This window comes from Leptodactylus fuscus, chromosome 2, assembly GCF_031893055.1.
Source record: "Leptodactylus fuscus isolate aLepFus1 chromosome 2, aLepFus1.hap2, whole genome shotgun sequence".
Classification (NCBI taxonomy): domain Eukaryota; kingdom Metazoa; phylum Chordata; class Amphibia; order Anura; family Leptodactylidae; genus Leptodactylus; species Leptodactylus fuscus.
The window spans coordinates 250,948,020-250,974,530 of NC_134266.1; the positions used below are offsets into that span (position 1 = coordinate 250,948,020).

Below are 26,511 nucleotides of genomic sequence, written 5' to 3' on the forward strand. Positions count from 1 at the left end.
GGTGAGTATGCAACCCCTTTAAACAAGGTGACATGTAAACAATATGCATTGAAAACTCAGAGACAACCATTTAAAATTGCATTGACTTCTAGAGTGCTCCTCCCGAAGAAGATGGAACTGAAATTTGGCACCGGCAATCTGGTCTAGATAAAGAGGTGGTCTTCTTAAAGAGGCAAATTTGGTCTTTTGGAAGAGTTAAACTGTAGTTAATATTGAATTAAGATTATGGACCAAAAAAGCTGAAAACATTCAATTACGGGTCTCGTGTCTTCTTTAGTAAACGCGACACTGCATTCGCTATCTCAGTCAATCCTTCTCCGGTGTGTGCACTACATCCTTGTATTTCCCAGGCTCTATCATCGTAATTTTCTAGCTTTAAGACATCCACAAGTTCCTTGGTAGACAATGCCTCTGGTACATCCTGTTTGTTTGCCAGAATCAAGAATGGAACGCCAGCCAAATTCTCATTGTTCAATATCGTGAGCAGCTCTGCCGTGGCATCGGGTATCCTGAATTTATCGGTACTGTCTACCACAAAGATGAGAACGTCTGTCTCTTCCAGGTACTCTTTCCAGTTTGATCGCAGTTTGTCTTGGCCTCCCACATCCCACACGGTTACAAAAACATTCTTGGCTATTTCCAGTGATTCCACATTAAATCCGACAGTGGGAAAGGTCTCTACAGTTTGGTTCATTTTAAGTTTATAAAGAATTGTTGATTTTCCAGAAAAGTCAAGACCGAGCATAACCACTCTGGACTGCTTCTTGTGCGCGGGCTTAGAATTTTGTGCTCCCATGACGAGGTTCTGAAAGATAGAAGAGCTAGATGAAAAAAATACTATATATAGGTATACTTACTTCTTTATTTTCATAATCATACATATCATCCAAGTGTAAGTCCGGGTTCACGCGGTGTTCTTTGGATCGGAATCTGAGGCGGAGGCTCCAGTCCAAAATATGGGTAGCTGCAACTGGATGCCAGTGCAGTGCACCGGCATCCAGTCGCGCACTCCGCTCTGAGTTAGGCCCAAATGAATGGGCCTAGTCGGGAGGAGGGAGTGTCTTCAGGCGGAGTCCCGGAAAAAAAAAAACTGACCGGCTCCCATTGATTTCAATGGTAGCTGTCTTTTTGGTCAGGATTTTGAGGTGGATGCAGCCTCAAAATCCTGATCAAAATACCCCGTGTGAACTCAGCCTCAGTAGTTCATGAATGTTAAAAGGGAGTTTTTCATTACACTTACTTCCTTTAAGGAGTTTTAGTCCCCGTACCTAAGTGTAAAAAGACTCCTTGGACATCCCCACTAAAGAGAAGACAACTTCTTTCCATATGTCCTATAAGGGCATCATAGAAGAGGGTCCTCTACTTGTGACCTCCCTCAAGATTGTCCTGGTCTTACATTACATCCATCTTATTGGCCAACATGTACTGTTACATTTACCCTGCAAGGAGATATATGGCCATTTACAGGTTCCCCTAATGATGATAGGGAGTTTCTGAAGCCAGATTAGATCAGCTATTACATACGTGGACCAACATTATGTGCGGTATATTTTAGTTATGATCCCCTAGGGATCTCACCTTATTGTCTATAAGCTTCCAATTCTCAAGTGCCCTTCTGGACCCAAGAGCATATTGTGGTATGGAAGACAATCAAACACAAGACTCTATAGCATGTGTAGCAATACAATCTCCCAGCAATCCATTTATTTTATAGTAATAGGCCTTACAATTTAACGTAGGTTTCATCCGATGGGTTTGGTCCCTTTAGGGCATCGCTTCCAATCAGAATCGCTATAATATACAATACCTTTAAATGATCAGTGTCAAGTGCACAAAGCATCTTAGTAGAACACGGGAACTTCTGCGTATATAAGAATTGATGCCATATGTAGAGATAGCATCCTGATCAGACAAAAAACTATATGCATACACTAACCTGGTCAGATAAATAACCTTAGGCATATATTATTTGAGTCCATATACAGAGATAGGACCATCTGACTCCCAAAGAAGTCGAATTACGTTTCAACCTTATCAAACCTCCTTATCAATTATTTGTAGACACGTCAGTTCTTCTAATAGTTCATGCTCTAATATTGGTTTGTACCTATACTGTGCTGTATTTTTAAGGCTTCAGTTACCAGTACTGTATACACCTATATCTCTGACTGATGCCTTTCAGATGTGAGCAAAAAAAAATTAGGTATTAACAGAGTCTTGGGTTGCTTTAGTGCAGCTGAAATAATAAACTTTATACATCTTAGGCCTGGTTCACATCTGTGTTTGGTATTCTGTTTGGGGAGTCCGCTTGGGGACCCCCAGAACGAAATACCGAACGCATTGGCAAGCGGTGAGCTTATGAAAGCACAAGAACCCCTTAGACTATAATGGGGTCCGTGTGCTTTCCACATGGAACATGCAGACAGAAAAGTACTTCACAATCTACTTTCCTGTCCGCATGACTCGTGTGGACACTGTGCGGAAAGCACATGGACCCCATTATAATCTATGGGGTCCGTGTGCTTTCAGTGCTCAATGCGTTCAGTAGTCAGTTTGGGGGGGGGGGGGGTCACGATGCGGATTACCCGAACGGATTACCAAAGGCAGATGTGAAGCAGGCCCTAGAGCTCATGGTTATAATATACTGTAGCACTGCACTACTGCAGTTATGTGAGAGCAGATGGAAGACTAACACATGACTACAAGAACAGACGACAACCTACAAGGTTTTATTTGTACTCAGTAGCCATGGGAAACTTTTAGGATATATCTAATGCAGATTTTTGAAGAAGCTTTTTATATTTTGGATATTGTGGAGATATGCATATATATATATATATAAGATAATAGTCCCAGCATGGTATAATCAAACACAAACTTCAGTGTGTTACATACAGCAGCAGCATGGATAATAGGAAATATATCACAATGGTACAAGCTCAAAGTGTTAATGTGGTGAGTCAGGTGTATGCCAATGCTTTGTAGGCAGAGCGGGTGACGACAATGCACTTCATCGGATGGGAATGTTTTCACATGTATCCTAGTACTTCCTTGCACCTTATTTTAAGGCTTTGCTAATCACACAGCAATCGCATGACTCACTGCAGCCATAGGATCGTGCACACCTGTACAATGGTGCAGGATTTTTTTCCTACTGAGTCTCATGAGCCAGGTATAACGTGTATGGGGTTGGGGTTATATTGGGCTGTAAAAGAGATTGTAGCTTTCAACTAAATAATATTTAACTTTTTTTTTATATCACTCCACTTTGACAGATTGATCGACTTGTAAAATGTTGCTATTAGGTGGCATATTCAATGCAGTATAAGGTCTCCTGTGTTCGCCCTTTGGCCCCTGAAATACCTGAGCAGGTGTTGCTCAAATACTCAAATTCCCTATGCGGAGATTTTGAGTAAATATTGTGGGATTCTTTAACACCCCCCTCCTTATATTACTAGAGTGGAGAGGGAGTAAACAGATCTATTCTTACTCCGAAGGCCCCAGCCCCATTACATTACAGAGACGGCCCACTGATTTCAATGGGAAATGATGTATTTCCACTATGGCGGTGCTGTAGGAATCTGACAACTTGCTGATCGCCCAGATTACAGCGGATCCCAGACCGCATGGCATTGTTGTAAGTGTATCATGGACCTTCCTAAGAAAAACAAATAATCTAAAGTGGACAGCCCTATTAACATGGAATAAAAAGAGGAAAAGAAAAATAATCCATTAACCTCAGACACAAATAAAGTAGTGAAAGGTTTGGGAGAGGCTTTATGATGATTGTGTACACTAGTATTAGGTGATTTCTTTTAGAACATCAAGTGGATTTTCATGATATAATTGGAATAAATATATACATAAAATAACTGCCCATGCAATGCTCAGCTCGGACGAATGTTACATGTGTGCTGAATATGAGAGCAGAGAAAGCTGCTGCCATCCAGGCCCTCAACCTTTGGGGGGCCCAGATGGCCCCTACTGTCTTCGTTTTTGTGCACAGTTTTTGCACAGTTTTTGTGCTGAAAAAGCCCCCCTTGGCTTATACTCGAGTCAGCAAAAAAAAAATAATTTTTTTTTTTTTTTAAGGGGGGAGGTCTACGACCAGCAGCAATATCAATGTATAGAATCTCCCATAAAATAGTGTTAAATAAAAAGAAGCTTTAAAAAAAATAAAAGTTCTAAATCCCTCCTTTCCCTGGAATAGACAAAAAAGTATAAAATGACTGTGAAACACATACACATTAGGTATCCCTGTGTCTGACAGTGCCCGGTCTACTGAATATAGGGGATCTGCAGTGCTCCTGTTCTGTCGGGAAGGGGTTAATAGGAGCACTGCAGATACCCTATATACAGCCAGGCTGAATTCCAAGTGGGGGAAAAAACCCAGTCCTCAAGCTCAGGGAAGGGGCAGACAGACAACCAAAACACCCCCTCCCCTTCCCCAGCAACTACTGCACCCAAAAACTCCGACCATTTTAATTTTTGAAATTTTCCAGTAGCTGCTGCATTTCCCCCCTCGGCTTATACTCGAGATAAAAAGTTTTCCCAGTTTTTTGTGGTAAAATTAGGGGCCTCGGCTTATATTCGGGTCGGCTTATACTCGAGTATATACGGTAAGCCTTTAGCCACAGGTGATAAATCTCATAGCCTTACATTGGAAGTCAAATAACCCCCTAACACTCCTGACCTCATGGCCTGAATCAAAAACATCCGGGATGCGGAATATCTGGCAACTAGCCTAAATAATACAGTGGGATGGCTACCGTACGCTGCAAAATCTTTGACCTATTTCCCCTCCCTTTTTTCCCTGCCCTTTTTCCCATTTGTCTGTCTCCCTTATTCTGGTGTTTTATCTGTTGCAGTCCTACTCTTATCGGGTTTCCATTTTACGGTATTTTTCCTGTGTAGATTTGTGGTTACCTTACATTTATAATTATATTATAGATTTTAATTAAAAATAAATACAGTTTTAAAAAACATATAAGACATTAGCAACTGCAGCCACCGTTTCCCCTTCTGCCTCCAAGGGGCCCAATGCACCGCGCATTACCGCATTACGTACCAATACTGAATAGCATCAATACGTTGCTGACACTGTTCAGTATCTGGACATGATATGTGGACAAGGAGCCCTGAAGAGGGAGTCGGTAAGAGTATAACGGGTAGCCTAAAGTCACTGTATGGGGGCAAGTTACTATATGAGGGCTGCCAAATGGGACCACTTACTGTATTGGGACAATAAATGTGTAGTATACTATGTGGATGGGCAAGGAGGCAATTACTGTGTAGAGGCCATTAAGGATGCAGAGAAAAGGTCTTATAATGTGCAGTGGGTCCATAAAGAGGCATTATACCATGTGGGTGACATTAAACCATATAGGGGCCAGTATAGAGGACATGTGGATGCCAAGAAAGTGAGCTTTATACTATGAGGAGGACAGTAAAGAGGTCAGTTTACCATGTGGATGCCAGTTTAGGGGAGCCCTAGACAAAAGTTAGCTATGGAGCCCTATGTTACCTAGTTACACCTCTGGCTGTCACACTTTCCTATTGGAAGTTTTTTTTCTCAAGAATAACAGGACTGGTTAGTAAAAATCCAATCTTCCAGACATCTGGTAGGGGTTGGCCTCTGCCCATCGAAACCGGTGGGTTCAGCTGACAATCATTTCATGTGTATGGCTTCCCAATTGGGTGCCGTGTAACCATACACACAACTTGTCAAATTACAGATTATAGTCAGGTTACTAAATTAAAATGAGTCAAACTGTACAAAAATGCGAATAGTTCCTACCCGGGGTGGGGTGACTTTTTATTTCCAAAAATTTGAATATAAAAAGTTAAAAGAATCATGACAAGTACAGGGGTTAAGACTGGAAGTCACACGTTGCGAAACCTGGAATACAGTATAAATAAACCAACAAGCGTGATCCTAGAACTTCACAGCAATAACACTACAGTCCATATACTGTATATATATAGTAGATAGAAGATTACCGTAAGTCCTGGGCCTGACTGCTTACTGGTAAATGGGGAACATCTTGCGTCTTCTCATTATTCCTTGTAGCCTGACTTCAGAACCGAGAACTTGCATTTCATCACAAAGCAGAAGTTCTTTAACCGTAGGACGAGGCAATTGAGCTTCACTCCGGAAATGCAGCCTCCTCCTCCTCCAATAATACCGTGGCCCTGGCTATAACATTTACATATTGTGTCACGGCAGGAGAGACTCGTGTGTCAGACTTCTCCAAACAGGTTCTTCAATGACTTGGAAAATCAAACAGTCTCTAGGTGGAAGGTGACAGGAATGTCCCTGCTTGGTTTGTCAGAGGGGGTAGCTAAGGAGCCGTAGTCAGGTCAAGGAATCTTTTTTGTTTGGTCGTAATTGTATTTTTGACACATTTCGCAGCAAGTAATGAAAGGTATTTTCACGGTTGAAAACTAGTATATTGTCTTTCAGAGAGAAATGGTGTCGGATGACAATTTCTTTTCTGATGGCAGTAGTCATTAACCCCTTAAGGAAATGACAGGGTTTTTTTTCGGGTAAAAGGGTTATCCCACAATTTTATTGAAGGGGGTTTTCAGGCTAAAAATTACTGTTAGGATCCATTCACACTGAGTTTTTTTGGCGCTGATTTTGAGGCTGAATTCAAAGCAGAATCAACGTGGAAAAAAAATAAGCCACCCACTGACATCCGCTCGGAAAAAGGAACCCATTGAAGTCAATGGGAGGCTTTTTTTCTACATGGATTCTGATGCGGATTCAGCGCCAGATCAGAACCAAAAAACTCCATGTGGACCCTTAAAAAGGTCTGTTATTAATAGGTTACTAAGTGCAACAAAGTACCATTAGCAGTGTTTTGAGTGAGTTCTAGGTTTTTCTAGGAGCTCTCGGCATGCTCTGCATTTGTTTACATGGGTATCTTCCTGTTCTGTTTTCCTTCAACTACCATGATGCCTTGGACCACTCTGAGCTAACACACCGCCTCCGTTTCTCCTTCCCTCCCACTTCCTCTTTCGCTCCCTCTACCTCCCTTTCTCACTCACACACTCTCCCTGTTTCCCTAGCTAGCCCAGCCTTTACTAGCCATTCCTAACTAGTTCAACCCTTCCACCCCAACATACTTACCTGTCTTCTGTACAGGATCTCCTGAGAATGGGATATCACTTCATCTGGGCAGTAGCTGTCACTCCAGCTCTATTGTGCAGGCCTTGTTATCTGGCACCTCGTCTTCTTGATATTTGCTGGCCGCCCTCACACCTGCACAATAGAGCCTGAATGCCAGCTACTGCCCAGATGAAGTGATATCTTGTTCCCAGAAGGTAATGACCAGAAGAAAGGTAAGTATGATGGGGTTGGGTGGATTACTATTGGTGACATTCCATCACAGGAAAATTGGAAAACATGCCTAGGGCAGTCACATTACCACCCCCGCAATCTCGGTAATTAGAGATTTTTGGTACAGTAAGTAAAAGGTGGGTGGGTGGGGGGATGTTTAGCTTGGATTATAAAGATCAATTTCTACCAGACAACCCTTTAATGTTGATGGACTATATTTCCTTAGGTCTATCATTTAGCTCACTGATGCCAAGACCGCTTTCAATAAAAGACTGTTGGACTGTGGATCACTATGATTATGGCAATAAAAAATATGTATATATGCTGCACTAATATGTAATTAAATGTATTCCCTATCCATAGGATCGGACATGAATGTATGAATGGAGAATAGTTTCTGAGATCTGGGAAGATGTTCTCTTACTTAATTATTACTCATCTGCCAATCAATTGCCAATAGCAAATACACAGTCCAGTCCTATTAATGTGACCAGCGCCTACTTTTGACGTCAACGTTAAATAACCAATCGCAGAAGGCACGTGTCATCAGCCATCTGGGTGCACTCATCATTGTGGAAGGCACGATGGATCAACACAAGTATGCATCTATCCTTGCAGACCATGTTCACCCCTACATGCGAATTGTTTTTCCTCAGGATGATGGCATCTACCAGCAGGACAATGCGACGTGTCATAAAGCTCACAGTGTAGTGCGTGGTTCGAGGAGCACCAGGATGAGTTTACTGTACTCCCTTGGCCAGCAAATTCCCCGGACTTGAGCCCAATCGAGAATCTGTGGGACCATCTTGATTGGGTTGTACATGCCATGAATGCTCAACCGTGTAACCTAGCACAGCTGGCCACGGCACTGGAGTTGGCATGGCTCAACATCCCAGTGAATATCATCACCACATCACCTCTCTTCCTGCACGTCTCGCAGCAGTCCGCTCTGCCAAAGGTGGTTGTTCTGGATTTTGACAGGTGGTCACATTAATGTGACTGGACAGTGTGGTACACAATATAAAAGTGTAAGGTGAAGAAGGAATAATCCCTTAGACTCTGCTTCCCAATTTGGTCCTAAGCAACTGGTTGGAAGTCTTGCCATGAGTGGCAATACATGTGGCCATAGGTTGTCCTGTAATTGGGGCAGTATGTTACATCACAGCAAAGGCAGAATTGAAGCACTCAGCACAAGGCCTCCATACTCCAACCTGACCATTGTCAGATCCCAAAGAGAACCTGGAAATATGATATGGTTTCAGCCTCTGGCAGGCCAGGTTTCTCGTTCACAACACCACTGCAAATAAAGGTGATGGTGACCAACTAGAAGTGGTCCAAGCAGAGACAGGGATGTATAATGGAGGTGCCTCCTGTGTCCAGGCAGTGGTCAAGGAAACTGTAGGAGCTGCTTAGGCTTGTTGGTGAGTCAAACGATCCTCTCTACTGGTTATCTGCCAGGGCTGTCTGGAATCTGTTGGTCATTTGTACATGCCCTCATGTAACCATGATTCCATGATGATGATGCGATGGAGTCCTGGGTTCAAATTCCACCAGGAATAACATCTGTAAGGAGTTTGTATGTTCTCCCCGTGTTTGTGTACATTTCCTCCCATTCTACAAAAACAAACTGATAGGGAAAAAAAGTACATTGTGAACCCTATATGGGATACACAATCTACATCCTTACAGATTGGCCTAGACAGTGGACAATTCGTTAAATGATGTGTCCCCACTCAAACTCTATCAGCTATGCAAAGTGTCTAAGTGCATTGTAAAGGTATGTCTAGCACTCAATGATTTCAGACCAAGAGGTACACTACCCAAAAGTAGCCTCACAAATTTCTTGTAAGGCAGAAGAGGAAGGTGTGTAATTTTTTTTTTTTTTTTTTTTGTCAATGAGTGTACCTTAGTCTATTTATATGGCAGAGGGGTCTATGCCCCCCTAGGCAACATAATCCATTGTGGCCATTGCCTCTGCAACCCCTATGACATTGCAGGTGTCATTGTATGGTATGGGCAGGAATACAGTACATGGGAGTTTTACACATAAGCTATAGCTTTGACACTTATCTCCTTCAAAGTCCATGATGTAACTTCATGAATATCTTATGTTCTAGTAGTTCCTGTTTTATTGAGCTGTTATTGCTTTCTGTAAGAACATTGTATGTACAATTACAGCCTCCCACATCATCCCTCTATACAAGGCGTGGATAAAATGAAGCTGTACATCACTCCCTCCCTGCACGTGACACATACTGGAAGCATGTATACATTACCATACCACTGGGACTGTAAACTCCACATAGACTTTATAGAGCACATGCTCACAGTGTGTTTACCAAGACTGATGATCCATCCATTAACTTTACCCACTAAATGTTATAGATATGGCATAGAGGCCTATAAAACCAAAAAACAATGCTACATTATAATATACATAATAGAAGTCATTTATTGTGATTTTCCTCTGTGGACTTTCTGGTTCAATTATATCTGTAGGGAAACCACCGGCGTTTCTGTAGATATTTTTTCTATCCAATTGTACTGGGGCAGGGGGGCCATCGGCTGTTCGGCCTATCCTTAATCTGGACAGGAACGAGGACTTTCCCTAACCTGACATGTAAGGGAGCTGACTTTGCCCCCTCCTACATCTGACCTCAGACCCTTCCCAACAGGTTCAGGATGACACATTATGACCCCTTCATCTCCCGCTTGCTGTCCCTCTCCAAGCCCCAATCCCCATGCACTAGTGGCAGCGAGGTATTCAAAACTAGAGTTTCGAATAGTATTCGATCATTTCTATAAATTATGTATAGGGGCACTAATAGGGAATATACTGTGGATAGGGTGGTCACAGGGTGGCAGCATTCTGGGGAGGCACAATAACGGGGTATTATACTGTGTTGGGGCACTAATGTCTCATTACTGTCCCACCACAGTTTAATGTTCAATAATGAGGGAACCCACAGTATAATGCTCCTTAGTGCCCCCTGCACAGTATAATGCCATGTTAGTACCCCCTGCACAGTATAATGCCATGTTAGTACCCCCTGCACAGTATAATTCCACATTAGTTTCCCCCCATACAGTATAATGCCATGTTAGCCCCATAATCAGTGTAATGCCACCTAAAAGTCCCACGTACAGTATAATGCCACGGTAGTGCCCCTGCACAGTATAATGCCATATTAGTTGTCCCATGCAACATATAATGCCATATTAGTTGTCCCTTTCACAGTATAATGCCACATTAGTGTCCCCGCACAGTGTAACATCACGTTACTCGCCCCCCCCCCCCCCCCACACACACACACAGTATATGGCCGCCCTGCCTGAAAAAAAAAAAAGCCTGTTGCACTTTTGATTCAGTTTTGGCATTTGTTATACTGACCAAGGGACAAAAAACTGCTACTGATGCAGCTGATATATGTGAAAATACCCTAAGTGTTATCTGTATAACTAGTAACTCTTTATAGCTTAGGGCTTGTTCACATCTGCACCCGGTCTCCGTTCTGCAGATTTCCGTTTCCTGCACAAAACAGGGGCAGGAAACGGAAACCTGCAGGACTCTTTCATACCCGTTCATTTGAATGGGCTTGAAAAGTCTCCGGCCATGTGTGCTGGTGAGCGTTTTATGCTCTCCGCCGCTAAACCAGTTTTTTTAAACCGGACACAGAGTCGGACATGCAGCACTCTGTATCTGGTTTAAAAAAAAAAAAACGGTTTCGCTGTGGAGAGCATAAAACGCTCACCGGCGCTCACGGCGAACTCGGCATGACAGGTTTACATCTTCTGCATGCAGAAGACAGAAACCTGAAAACAGAGACCCGAACGCTGATGTGAACCCAGGGTTACCATAACAAGTCAAGACACTAAAACAGAATCCAAAGGTTTGTGTAATTATTGTCTAAGGGTATGGTCACATACATCACTGAGAATAAATTGGATTAGGAGTGGGCGACTAATGTGGCATTTTACTATGTGTGTGGGGCAACTACCGTGACATTATACTGTGAGGGGGTGACTAACGTGGCATTATACTGTGTGTGGAGGGATGATTAACATGCATTATACTGTGGGGGGGCGACTAATGTGGAATTTCATTGTGCAGAAGGCACTACTGTGGCATTATACTGTGCGCAGTGGCGTAACTAGGAATGGCGGGGCCCCGTGGCGAACTTTTGACATGGGGCCCCCCCGACACCGAAGATCTCGACCGAGTCCCTCCTACGCATTCCTGCGCGCTCTATTATGTCCCATAGTGTCCCCTGCACACAGTATTATGTCCCTTAGTGGCCCCTGCACACAGTATTATACCCAATAGTGGCCCCTGCACATAGTATTATGTCCCATAGTGGCCCCTGCACACAGTATTATGTCCCTTAGTGGCCCCTGCACACAGTATTATACCCAATAGTGGCCCCTGCACACAGTATTATACCCAATAGTGGCCCCTGCACATAGTATTATGTCCCATAGTGGCCCCTGCACACAGTATTATACCCAAAAGTGGTCCCTGCACACAGTATTATGTCCCATAGTGGCCCCTGCACACAGTATTATACCCAATAGTGGCCCCTGCACACAGTATTATGTCCCTTAGTGGCCCCTGCACACAGTATTATACCCAATAGTGGCCCCTGCACATAGTATTATGTCCCATAGTGGCCCCTGCACACAGTATTATGTCCCTTAGTGGCCCCTGCACACAGTATTATACCCAATAGTGGCCCCTGCACACAGTATTATACCCAATAGTGGCCCCTGCACATAGTATTATGTCCCATAGTGGCCCCTGCACACAGTATTATACCCAAAAGTGGTCCCTGCACACAGTATTATGTCCCATAGTGGCCCCTGCACACAGTATTATACCCAATAGTGGCCCCTGCACACAGTATTATGTCCCTTAGTGGCCCCTGCACACAGTATTATACCCAATAGTGGCCCCTGCACACAGTATTATACCCAATAGTGGCCCCTGCACATAGTATTATGTCCCATAGTGGCCCCTGCACACAGTATTATGTCCCTTAGTGGCCCCTACAGGACTAAATACTGTCACCGCTGACCGCTATACCAGGACAAATTGTGGATAAAAAAAAATCTGGTCCTGTGCATTACAATTTAGTAACTCCATGTGCCTCATATTAATAGCAGTTAACCCTATCATGTCCCTCACATTAAGCCTTGTGTACCTCACATAAGAGTTACTGATATGTGAGAGACATGGAGGTAATAATAAAGTATCTTCATTATTATTACCCCCAAATGTCTCACATATCAGTAACTCTTATGGTGAGGCACACAGGGGTTAATGTGAGGGAGATGATAGGGTTAACTGCTATTACTATGAGGCACATGGAGTTACTAAAACACAAGTAATCCCCCCAAATGCCTGATAGTAATAAGTAACCCCAGTACGTACCTGTGTAGCTTCAGTTTCATTTTCCTGGAGCAGCTTCTTCCTCTTCTCTTCTGTGCTGGACGGCAGGGATAAGCCCCGCCTCCTCCTCTCATTGGTGGGCAGAGGACAGCAGAGAAAGGGAGGGGGGAGAGAGGGGGAGCGTCCTGAAGCGCTGACAGGAGCCAGAGCTGAAGCTCCTGTGTCTCAGCCGCTGCTGCAGCTTCGGGGCCCCCTGTTGGTGGAAAGTATTCCACCAACAGGGGGCCCCGATCATTATACTCGGGGGTCCAAAAAGACCTCCGAGCATAATGATAGCAGCTGTCACCGGGCCCCTAATGTCCCGGGCCCTGTGGCAGCTGCTACCGCTGCTATGGTGGTAGTTACGCCACTGACTGTGCACTAAGGAGGATTATACTATGGGTGGGGGCAGTAAGGAGAATTATACCGTAAGCAGTGGCATTAAGGAGCATTACAGTGTGGGGGGCACTAATGGGACATTTGAGCCCTAACATAATATAATGCCCTATTATTGTGCCTCCAAGTAGTATGCTCCTTAGTACCCCCCATCCATTTACATTGACAGCCTCCCAGAAGGAACATTCACCTCCCGCCTGCTGTCCCCAAATCCTCACCCCTTACCTTTAGCGATAGCAGGGTCAACAATGGTTCCTGCTGCCTGCACAAGAGTACAACATGTGTGAAGGCAACAGGGATGACTACCGGTCCCTTCTGCTGCTAGTGCAAAGGTTCGGCCTCAGGAAAGGACAGTGGATAGTAGGTGAAGGTTTCCCGAACTGAAACCTCTTATGCCAGAACCAATCCCATATAACACTATGGGATCCATTCTGACATCAGTTTCCCTCTGGCTCGTATGCACTACGTCGGATGGGAACTGATTGTAAGGACGTATATATGTGAATGCACCTTAAGAAGACAATATAGCATGTTCAGCTATAAGTAGGGTTGAGTGATCGGGATCGGAAAAGATCGGATTCTGATTGGCGATCGAGTAAATTTCACGATCGTGATCGGAATTTCGACCCGATCTTTTCCAGCGGGATCGAGATCGGAGGTTATCTCAAGATCGGCTCCACCCCAAAAGTGACTTTTCCCATAGAAAAGCATTGACTAGGGTTGAGGATCGGGATCGGAAAAGATCGGATTCCGATCGGCGATCAAGCAAATTTCACGATAGAGATCGGGATCGAGATCGGCTAGAAAATGATCGGAAATCGGATTTTAAAATCGATCTCGAAATCTCAAGATCGGCTCAACCCCAGCTATAAGTGAAATCTAGTAACTCAAGAATCAATATGTAACGTAAAGGCAGCAGAGGCTCAGAGCTTAGCAGCTTCAGTAAGGTTCTGTACAATGTACATGTTTGCAAAGAGGGCAGCGCCATTGCACCTTAGTATTTGTAACTCCCTTGTGCCTTATGATTCGTGAACTTTATCCAGAGTAACGGCAGAGCTGTTTCTTCAAGGCTTGTCACCGAGTCACTCCCAAACATTGCAAATGTATGACTGATAAATGTAATAGACATTTCCATACTCTCAAAAGCCATTGGAGGACTAGTGCCTGAGTACATAGAATATCTCCTGGCATCAGATATCACTTAATGTGCAGCACAATTACAGGGTGTCATAGTGTCACATGTACCGACCTCACCAACTGAAAAATAAACACAGCTGTCTACTTATAGTCCGATACTATCACTATATACAGCGTATTATCAAGATACAGAGATAGATGGATTATTGAGCTTGGTATTTGCATATACAGTATCGTTATCGTGCACTTATGAGATGTGTTTTTCCAATACCTCCCACAGATGCTCCATCAGATTCCGATCTGGGGAATTTGGAGGACAAGTTAACTCTTTGAACCCTTCGTCACGTTTGCCAAACAATTCCTGAACAATTTTTGCAGTGTGGCAGGGCGCAATATCCTGCTAAAAGAGAATATTTCCACTAAGGAATACTATTGCCATGAAGCGGTGTACTTGGTCTGCAAAAACTTTTATATAGGGGTTCTCCAAGATCTATTGGTAAGGGTATATTGATGATGACCTATCCACAAGATAGTAAACCTACAAATTCCTTGTTTTCCCAAATCCTAATATTAACCAGGAGACAATCATCAAAACATAAAGAACCAACCAATGCACCCCCAAAACGACAGTATACAAAAATATAGCCACTAATTCATCCAATTAAAAACAATAGATAAGGAGAGAAGAAGGTCACGGCTGACTACTGAGGCTGAGGCCATCTGTCCCCTACTTTACCAATCTGGCCGTGTATGCTTCAGGATGTGATGTAATGTGATGATGTCACTCACATTCGGCCTGCACCTCCCTGAAGCCTATGGGAGTCGAAACGTCAGACAGAGCTGCAGGAGAGTGAAGAAACGGGAGTCCTTTTATGTTTAGTTGATACCAGGATAGTGACATCATATTTTGGGGTCAGCTGGAGGGGGACTGTAAATGGTGAGGGAAGATAGAGGGGGACATTAAACTGAGGACAGATGGAGAAGGATATTAAACTGGGGGGAACATTAAATTTGGGGCAACTGGATGGGAATATTAAATCGTGGGTGAATTGGAAGAGGGACTTTATAGTGGGGGACAGTTGCAGGAAAACATTATAATGTGGGGACATATCATGTTAGGCTAACTGTATGGACTCTATACTGTGTGGGGAGCACAAAAAATGGACGTGAAAGGGCAGAGTTAAAGTAGAAGTGGGTGGGACTAAATTAGCGCCAAATATTGTTCCCCTCTTTATATTCCTTGGAGTCTGACACCGGGACCCCAAACCAGGCAATTTTACTGTCGGAAAGCTGTACACAAGGTGTATGTTCAGGAGCAGTGCTGCTTCTTATGAACAAAATGTGAGCAGAGCTACAGTTCCCCAAAACCACAACTGCAGTGTGTGCAGCCAAAAACTGTATACGATGTACAGTGTACTGAGCCATACACTACAAGGATGGAGCCAGATAACTGCAGCTCTACTCCCATTTACTTCAATAAGAACAAGTCCACTTCTGGCCATATACCTTGTATACAACTTTCAGAAGGTGGATCAGCTGATGAGGTGTTAGGTCCGTTTGTCAACCCCCCTACAAGCAAGACTTTTCTCTGCGCCGATTTTGGGGCGGAAGGGAAGGCATGGAAGGGGGGCATTAAACTGATAGCAGATGAAGCAGGGACATTAAACTGAGGCAGATGGAGGGGATATTAAACTGGGGAGAGATAAAGGGCGGCATTAAATTGGGGGAAGATGAAGGGGGCATTAAACTGGGGGCAGCTGGAGAGGGACAATAAACAGTGGAGGTCACTGGACAGGGACATTAGACTGGAGGCAACTTGAAGGGGACATTAAACTGAGGGATTCTTTTTAAGTGGACCGAAGTGGACCCAAAAAAAAAAAAAACCTAAATGCTAGTTTACCACAGACCCAGGACATGCACATATTCATGTGCATGCACCCTCAAAGAATCCACGATTGATCAGACTAAGTCACCTTCTATTGCTCCAGTTTTGATGCTCATGTACTTGATATAGGTGCTTTCAGCAGGACACAAGCATCAGTATGGACACTCTGCTGCTATGCAACTTCTTGTCTGTGACTGGTGTCTGCCCTTGGGTTAGGTACTGTGATTTCATACGATTGTTTCAGTCAGGTGAGCCGCTGTGACATCATCAGTAGTCAGGTAAGTTCCCATGATCCTATGAAGTGGGTATCATCTAAACTCCTATGACATCACAAGTGAGTTTCAGCCAGATAAGAAGCTGTAACATCACAAGTGTGCTTCAGTCAAGAAAACTGTTGTAACATCACACTTGTTTTAGTCCAGTAAGCTATGGTGATATCACAAGTTGGTTTTAGTCAGGGAAGATGATATAACCTTGCAACTATGTTTTTATAAGGGACATCACGAGTGAATTTTAGTCAGCTAATGTTATGTTCACATCTGCGCCCATGTGCCTGTTGTTCTGTTCTGCTGGAAGAACCAGAACAATGGACACACAGACCACTACAGTTCACACCTCCCAATTTTCAAAGGACAGAAAGAGAAACAAAATGTACGCTAAGCGCACCGCAGCAAATTTAGCCCCAACTACTTCTAAATTGACTCTGCCCATTCCCATCCAATTCTCTTTTGTGTTCCCACAGAGTATAATGCCCCTACAATCACCCTAATATTATATGCCCCCACATTATAATGTTCTCCTCAAATTGAACCCACAGTATAAAGTTCCTCTCCTGGGGCACCTACAGTTTAATGTCCTCCTCCAGTTGCCCTCAGTATAATGTCCTCCTTCAGTTGCCCCCCAGTTTAAGTCCTCCTCCAGTTGTCCCCATTTTAATGTCCTCATAAAGCTACCCCCTGGTTTACAGTCTCCCTCTATTTGCCCCCAGTTTAATGTCCTTGATCTGCCCCCACAATTTAATGCCTCCAGTTTAATATCCCCAATTTTATGATTTCCTTCTTCATCTGCCACCACAGTTTAATGCCCCCTTTATTTGCCCCCAAATTTTAATGTCCTGTTCTATTGTCCCTCTTTATACGACCCCCCAGTTTAATGTCCCGCTCATATGCCCCCCCAATTTATTGTCCCCTTCCATCTCTCTCCATAGTTTAATGTCCCTCTTCTTCTGCCATAGTTTAGTTCATCTGCGCAGTCTGCGCTTTTACATCACGCCTACAGCTCCCGAAGCCGAAACACCTAGGGGGCACAGTGGTGAGGCAGGGGCTGTCCGTGGATGGCTCTTGCTTCACCATTGTATTCAACTCATCTGCATCCTCTCCAGATGCAGATGAGTTGAATCCAGGATACACCTCCCGCCGACAAGACCTGGAATCCAGGACTGTTCCACTGAATCTGGGACGGGTGGAAGGTATGTAAAATACAAGACACTGATCGTGCCTGATGGACTCCATTGGCTAATAGTCAGACTACAAGCACTTTTTCTTTAGAGAGACGCAGATGTAAACCCATCCTAAGAGGCATATTTAAAAGGAAGTCCGAAAGTGCACAGTCAGCTCTATGTATGGCGTCATATTCAATCAAACTGTGCTCAGAAATTCATCTTTACACTTGTCAAGTAAGTAGTGCCAACATGCATCATCTTTTTACCTTTTTTTTTGTTTAAAATTGTTTAAATTCTCTAAAAACGGTTTATTATCTTATGTTTCTCATTATTTATCTTGCGCCATCTTCTACAGAACTGGACACAGAACGTACCAAATCTTATACAGAAGTACAGTATATTGGCACTGCCAGGAGGTGCTCAGAGCTGCCAGTAGTGGATCCCTATGTGAAGCTTCACAGATATACAGTATTTCCTGAAAGTCTGCCTAAAGATCATGCCTCAATGGCATAGCGCCATCTATTGTCTATAGCATAAAACTGCAGCTCTTCTAAAACAAGTCTTGCTAGTCTTTACTGAGAACAAAATAACAACAGGCACTCATTGATCATACCTCCCAACTTTCAAAGGATAGAAAGAGGGACAGAATGTGCATTGCGCTATATGCACTGTAGAAATTTAGCTCCACCCACTTCTGTTGACTCCGCCCATTCTCAGCCATTTTTCTTTGTGCCACCACACAGTATAATGCCCCTACAGCAGGAGTGCCCAATACGTCGATCGCGATCGACTGGTCGATCACGTGATGCAGCCAAAAGTGTTCATTGCAGGTGCGGTCTGCTGTGTGGGCGGGGCCTGGGCTGCAGCCCTGCCTAATTTCTGTGTCAGACTGGAGAGCGGGGAGCGCATCATGCCCCGGATCTGCTGCTGCCTCTGTCCCGTGTGTCTCGTGGCGAAGTCTTCCCTCTGCTCCGCCGCCGAGACACACGGGACAGAGGCAGCAGCTCTGGGGCATGACGCGCTCCCCGCTCTCCAGGCGGCCGTGGGCAGGAGCCTTCCAGGCTGGGGGTCTGAGCTGCGGGCAGCATTACTGGCAGTGGTGTCGGCTCTGTGCTGGGTGCCTGGGCAATGCCATGTGAGCTCTGAGCCAATCAGAACGTCTGCATCAGAGCAGGCCCCGCCCAGGGGTGAACCTACCTTTTTTGCCGCCCGAGGCGGATGACAAAAAGCCGGCAGGGCGAAGGGGGCATGGCGGAGCAGCGTTAGCAGGCAGAGAGCAGGCAGGGAGAGGACCTGCTCTCTGCCTGAGCGTGAGGGGAGGCCGCTGGAGCAGCGCTGCGTCCACAGGGCCTCCCCAATCCACCACTCGGTGACAGTGTCGCTAAGCCAGTCCAGGACTGGCTTAGGTAAGCAAAAATGCCGCCCTCCCTGGGGCCCTGGCATAGCGCCGCCTGAAGCAGTCGCTTCAGGTCGCCTCATGGGAGGTGCGGCGCTGGCCCCGCCCCTTAGACTTGTTAAGCCCCGCCCAGTATTGTTAGACTTGTGGGTCCAGCCCACAAAGCAGACCCAGGCCCCGCCCACACAGTAGATCATTTTGACTTGGTCAATTTATAAGTAGCTCAACCCCTGTCCTACAGTCACCCTAACATTATGTGCCCCCACATTATAATGTTCCCCTCCAAGTGCCCCACAGTATGAACTATTACCCAGCAGCCACTGCTACCGCTGCACTCTCTATACTTACGCCCTTTGTTTATCCATCACATGACCATAGACTGTTCATCACACAATTTTTATCAGCACAAGCAAGCAGAAGATCAGAATAGGTCATCAACTGATAAAACTGAAAATCCCCTTTAGTCTAAGGCCCACGTGGCATCTCGTAGCACTTTGCACAGAAAGTTCTCAGAGGTTTCCTCTGCGGACTTTCTACTTCAATTACACCTATAGGGAAACCACCAGGGTTTCCGTAGATATAATGGACATGCTATGATTTGCAAAACTACAACGGTTTTGGAGATCGCAGTGTGTCTAACGGTGTCAGAAACAGGGGCCTTTGTGGTCACTTGTCTAGTAACCATGAGTGCCTATGGCTGGCCAAATTCAAAGACTAAGTGCTAGCAATGAAGATTTCACACCACACTAGAGTTGGTATAAGCTGCTCGCTTAGCCTCAGTAGTGCAGTGCACAAAAAAGAGCTTTATTTGGGGCAACACGGTGGCTCAGTGGTTAGCACTGCAGTGCTGGAGTCCTGGGTTCGAATCCTGCCAGGAACAAAGTCTGCAAGGAGTTTGAATGTTCTCCCCGTGTTTGCGTGGATTTCCTCTCATACTACAAAAGACATAATGATAGGAAAAAAATATATAACAATAAAAATTTACATTGTGATCCCTATATGAGGCTCACAATCTACATTTAATAAAAAAAGAAAGAGCTTTATTCCACATGTACAGATTTTTTCTATCCAAATACAGGAAGTAAACAACAGCAAGCTCTATCATGAGTCTGATTGGTTGGTCGGGGTATCCGCCTCCTGTGACATCAGCTCCAGGGCACAACCTCCAGGAAGGCAGTGACCTTCTGCGACGCCCCTTCCTGTGATGTCACTTTCTGTGGGAGTGCCAGGCCCTCCCATGAGAGTATGAGAGACCCTGTAGAGTCTCATTGTGTCCATATGGTCAGGTCTACACCTGAGCACACCATAGAGGCCTTCTTGTTATGTAATATATTCAGTTTCAAACATAGGTAATTATACTACATTTAATTTTAAGGATAACAATGTTTTTGTGATTCATATATTTACAACCTTCACAACGGTACTGATTTCTCCAACATACCAGAAAAGCTGACTGTGCGCTGTTAGCTTTCTAACTGTATAAGATACCACACATAGATGAGGATGGGAAAGGTCCTCTTTAAGTGTTGAAAAATAGAGGAATTAAAGCTGGTGCCTTGGTTACTTACTCAACAGCCCTGCACGCTACATACACTATAGAAAGACTCTATACACAAGAAGTATTTCTAGAATGAGTGGGGCAGAGCTTACCACTGTGCCACTTTACTGATAGAAAATACCTTCTTATAGCTATGCAGTGGCGTAACTACCGCCATAGCAGCAGAGGCAGCTGCCACAGGGCCCGGTGACAGCCACAACCGCTGCTATCATTATACTCGGGGGTCTTTTCGGACCCCCGAGTCTAATGATTGGCGGACCGGGAGAGATAAGAAACATAAAAAACACTGTTACTTACCTCTCCACGATCCGTGCAGACTTCGGCCTAGTCGTCTGACGTCTCATGACCCCAGCCTGTGTCCCGGGTCATGTGACGTCTGACGTCATTGAAGATCGACTACTTCAGAGGCCGACAGCGTAGGAGACGGGAGATAGGTGAGTATCAGAGTTTTTTTTCATTTTTTTCTCCCCCTGGGTCTCCGATTATTATACTCTGGGGTCTGAAAAGACCCCAGAGTATAATAATTGTTTATGGGTGTCCACAGTAGGACATAATACTGTGTGCAGGGGCCACTATGGGGGATAATACTGTGTGCAGGGGCCACTATGGGGGATAATACTGTGTGCAGGGGCTACTATGGGGGATAATACTGTGTGCAGGGGCCACTATGGGGGGAAATACTGTGTGCAGGGGCCACTATGGGGGATATACTGTGTGAATGGGCCACTATGGGGGATAATACTGTGTGCAGGGGCCACTATGGGGGATAATACTGTGTGCAGGAGCCACTATGGGGGATAATACTGTGTGCAGGGGCCACTTTGGGGAATAATACTGTGTGCAGGGGCCACTATGGGGGATAATACTGTGTGCAGGGGCCACTATGGGGCATAATAGGAATGCGTACGAGGGGGTCGGCCGAGGTCTTCGGCGTCGGTCGTGGGGGGGGGGGGGGCCATGTCAAAAGTTTGCCATGGGGCCCCACCATTCCTAGCTATGCCACTGTAGCTATGTTATTGGTTCCTGTATAATTTGCCTTTACAATATCAATAAATAATAACACGTTCATTTTGACAGCTCAGTGTTGTGGGGTTTTTTCTTCACAATTTAACAATAAATTAATAATCTCTTTTATAAACAAAGAATTACGGAGCCTCCGCTCAGACAATAGTATCTATATACAGAATGTGAGCACCAGAGGAAACAGGATGTAGAAGTGCTGTATCCTGTATGCTCTGCACATAAAACTATCACAATGAACATCTCCTGACCTCACTGACAAAGGCAGGACTTACCAATAAAAATATCTATAAAATTACCTATAAATCCATGCGATACAAAAGTCAATAAAACAAGGAAAATGCTATTAACATGAAAGCTCTTTCTATGAATAGAAACTATTTCCTCACTATATTATTAAATGGGACCTTTCACCATTTCCATCCACTCCATTCACCTGCTCGTCTCCAATTGATCTGGCACAGTTGTTTTTTTTTCTACCCCCACAATTTTTGAGCAATCAGTGCTGTTAGTTTTGATAACTATTAGGGTAAGTTTTTTTTGGTCAGGATCTTGAGGCCGTATCCGCCTCAAAATCCTGACCAAAAAGACAGCTCCCATTGTAATCTTTTTTTCCGGGAGCCGTTTGTTCTGGCTCCTGGAAAAAAGAAGCGACATTCTCATTCTTTCAGGCGGATTCGCCTCGCGACATCTGCCTGAAGACACCTCCCTCCCGACTAGGCCCATTTATTTGGGCCTAATCAGGAGCGGAGTGCGTGACTGGATGCCAATGCACTGCACCGGCATCCAGTTGCAGCTACCCGTATTTTGGCCCTGGACCTGAGGCGGCCTGTCAGAGCTCAGAATTACTCCTCTTTCCTGTTCCTCCCTCCCTGACATTGCCCGCCTCACAGTACATTGCCTACTTAGCTTATCAGGCACCAAAACTAACAGCACAGATTGCTCAAGAATGGTGGGGTCTACAGAAAAAATTCCAACGTCAGTGGAATCAGTACAGTGGTACCTCTTGAAGAAGGCTACTACAGTTGGTGGAGTGGTAAAGATATATTCTTATGTCTTTGATGCACTCACCTTGTGTGGTCAATGCTGCACACTATGCATAAAAACTAAAATCTAAACTGTGAACAAGTTATTGAGTGTTGCCAGCATACCCCTTGCACACTGGTGCATAGAACCTTGTTGTTGTATGGGTTCTGCTTATAAGCTCACGCACGCAAAACTTTTTCATCCGGCAATTTCAGTTAGAAAGAATGGACAACTGAAGGACCCCCATTATAGTTAATGGGGTCTGTTGAGCTCCATTGGTGTCCACTATTTTAGTGGCCCAGTTTTCCATTGTTCTGCTCCTCTGATAGAACAGAACAATAGAAACCTCACCGCTATGTAAGCGTATCAACCATGTAGCAATAGCTCGCACAAACTCACAATCAAGGGCGCTGAATCACATGGCACGTACAAATAGTTTCTCCTCTGTCGCATCATGGACTACAGTGCTCTGAACAGTCTCTGGGCTTCATGAAATTGGTTTCCATGTTCAAGAAAGCACATAGAAGCCTAAGACCCCATGCACACGACCAAGTGAGCTTCTGATGGATTCCTATCTATTGGGGGCTTCCAATTCATTCCATTCCAATGAAATGGATAACTATAGAGCAGGTTCTACCCTGTACTAAGTCATTGGAACAGAATGGATTGGAAGCCCCCATAGACGTGAATGCAATATGGAATCCACTTGGATGTCACTCCTAATATTCGAGTGAATTCCACTGCATTCTGATAGCAGACTTGGCTGTGTGCATGAGGCATAAGACCAGACACTGAGTGCTCAAAAGAAATAGGGAGATCAGACACGGAGTACAAATCTGCTAAAATGGAGACAAATCAGGAACCCGTAGAGTTTCATTTTGAATATGAGCTCCTGTTCATACAGGAAAGCCTGGCACAGATTTACAAATGATGTAATCTTAAACAGTCTGAAAGTGCACCAGCTCTACCACAGGGGTTGGTGCTGGATGATTAAGAAAAGGGCTACATGATAACTTTGGCTGCAACTCCTGTTAAAGATCACCATGTTACACTGCAACTCCTTTACTAATGTAAGTGAATGGAGCTGCATTGCTACCCTTAGGGTCCTGCAACAGTGACCAGGGGTGTAGTTATAGGGGATTCCACATTAGCAATCACTACCAGGTCTGTGAGGGGGCTCCTAAAGGTGCCTCTGCCCTTGAGCTGGGTCCTAGTGGGCTCAAGTTACCCTTCTGATTGTGACTTCTAATATGACAAAGATCCCACAATTCAATCTTTTCGTGACTTATAGTCACAGCACCTTTTAGTCTAAGTCTATACCATCTTTTAGTTGGCTTATTTTGAGACAGAATTTTATGCCACATTTCAGCACAACTTTGGTACATTTAAGACATATTATATTAAATTTTGGCTGCTATATACTTCAGAAGAGCAGAGTCAGATGTCAGCACTCTAGGGGGAAGCTGTTAGACTTCGGGCCGACACTGAAGACTCCACTGTGCCGGCCCGCTCTGTTTCTAGCTCCAGCGCTTCCGGTCTCTGGAAGGGGAGGACCGGAACCTCTGCAATAGTTTGATGGGGTTGCTGGTTTCCTCCTGGGACTGGAACCGGTGCTTCTGGGGTCAGGGGGTCAGTGGCGGGCCAGAGGCTATTTAGATTTAGGCCTCATTTTGTCTTTGGCCCGCCGCTGGTTATTCAGTTTCCCTGGGAATCAGCTCTCTTGCGCTCCTACTCCTGCCTGTCCAGCCTTTCCCGGCCTTCCTGTTTGACCTCCGTGTATGACCCTGCTTGCCTCCTAGACCACCTCTACTTGACCTGCGATCTGGATACCTCGTGACCTCCAGTGAATGACCCCGTATTATATGATTACTCTCCTGCTGTACCCTCTGTTACCTCGTGACCTCCCGTGTACCGACCCAGCTTGTATGACTTTCCTGCAATGCTCCAATATCCCCTAGCGATCATCTATTACTGCACTCAACTCTACTGACCAGACTAGACATTCCCCAAAATAACAAAAAAAAGACGCCCTGTGCATCCCTATACACTGAAATATAAAAACTATGGGTGTCAAAAAGTGCTAAAAACTATTTTTGCAAAGTCTAGGATTTTTTTATAAAGGGGTTAAAATGATAATAAAACTATATACTATATTTGGTATCCCCAGAATCGTACCAACTCATAGAATACAGGGGACATGTTTGGCTGCAATGCAGTGAATGCAGTAAAAACAAAGCCCATAAAAAAGTTGCACAAACTCAGTTTTTCTCCAATTCCACCCTAAAACCTGAATCTTTTCAATATGAAGTACAATGTATCCCACAAACATTAAAGGGGTTGGCCACTTTCAGACCAATATTGACAAACAAATGTACAATAGAAAGATATACAATTTTCCAATATACTTTCTGTATCAATTCCTCACAGTTTTCTAGATTTCGGCTTGCTGTCATTCATTCTGTTACTTCTAGAGGATAAAACTCTGACCATGGTCATGTGATGTACGGTCCATGGTCATGTGATTTACGGTCCATGGTCATGTGATGAGCGCACAGGTGCACAGCTGATTACCAGGCAGATATCTGATTACTGTGCTGTGACTATAACGAGCGGCATCTGTGTATCATCACATGACCATGGACTGTAAATCACATGACCGTGGACCGTAAATCACATGACCATGGTCAGAGTTTTATCCACAAGAAGTAAGAGAATGAATGACAACAAGCAGAGATCTAGAAAACCGTGAGGAATTGATACAGAAAGTATATTGCAACATTGTATATCTTTCTATTGTACATTTGTTTGTCAATATTGGTCTGAAAGTAGCCAACCCCTTTAAGCCCTCATATGGCTCTGTGAATAGAAAAGTAAAAAAACTCATGGGGTTTGGATGGTGAAAATCGAAAAATGTCCTCCTGATGCAGATTGAGTTGAGTACAATGATGGAGGTTGCTGTCCACTCCTTGCTTCAGCATTTGGCTTGTCTGTACTGCAGACAGCTTGGAAGCAGCCAAGGAGGTATTAGTGATGTCATTACATTGAGTCTACTACTCCTAAGTCACTGCCAGTAGAGACTAAAGTGGACCACCATAAGGAGACATTATATACTGGGACATTATACTGTGAGGGCCACGTTGAGAGGGACATTATACTGTGAGGGATACATTGATGGTATGGACATTATACTGTGGGGGCCACATTGATTGTATGGACATTTTACTGTGGGGACGTAATAATGCTGGGGACATTTATTTCTGAGGACCACGACTAGGACACTATATTGCTGTATGACATTGAGGGGGACATTTTACTGTGGGGCCACAACGAGGAGACATTATACTGTAGGGGACAGAATGAAGGGACATTATACTGTGGTGGCCAAATTGATGGTAGGGACATTATACTGTGGGGACGTTATAATGCTGGGGACATTTATTTGTGAGGACCACGACTAGGACACTATATTGCTGTATGACATTGAGGGGGGCCACAAGGAGGGGACATTTGTGAGGACCACAATGACTGGGGCATTATGTTTCTGTACTACATTGAGGGGGACATTTTACTGTGGCGCTACAAGGGGCCATTATACTGTGGGGGCCATATTGATGGTCTGGAGTGAACGTTATACCTAGGGGACGTTATAATGTTGAGGCGATATTAAAGGGGACATTTACTTGTGAGAGTCACCATGACTGGGGCCTTATACTGTGGGGGCCACAATGAGGGACTTTATACTATGTGAAGACAGAAGGGGGATAGGCAGAACCAAGGACAGGGCTTTTGGGGACCTAAATTTGTCTTTTTTTCCCGTAGACAACACAAGCTTGTCCCTGGCCTGTGTAATCACACCTCATCTTCTAACCAGCACCCCAATGACTA

General features: G+C 44.6%; 1 protein-coding gene across 1 annotated transcript; it reads right to left on the reverse strand.

Annotated features, from left to right (window-relative positions):
* Positions 1 to 3: 3 nt before the first annotated feature.
* ARL11 (ARF like GTPase 11) lies at positions 4 to 6,121 on the reverse strand. The gene is made up of 2 exons (XM_075262964.1): positions 6,001 to 6,121; positions 4 to 805 (listed from the first exon to the last, which is right to left on the reverse strand). Exon 2 carries the CDS (start codon positions 794 to 796, stop codon positions 254 to 256), a length of 543 nt encoding a protein of 180 aa, XP_075119065.1. The 5' UTR covers positions 797 to 805; positions 6,001 to 6,121; the 3' UTR covers positions 4 to 253.
* Positions 6,122 to 26,511: the final 20,390 nt, after the last annotated feature.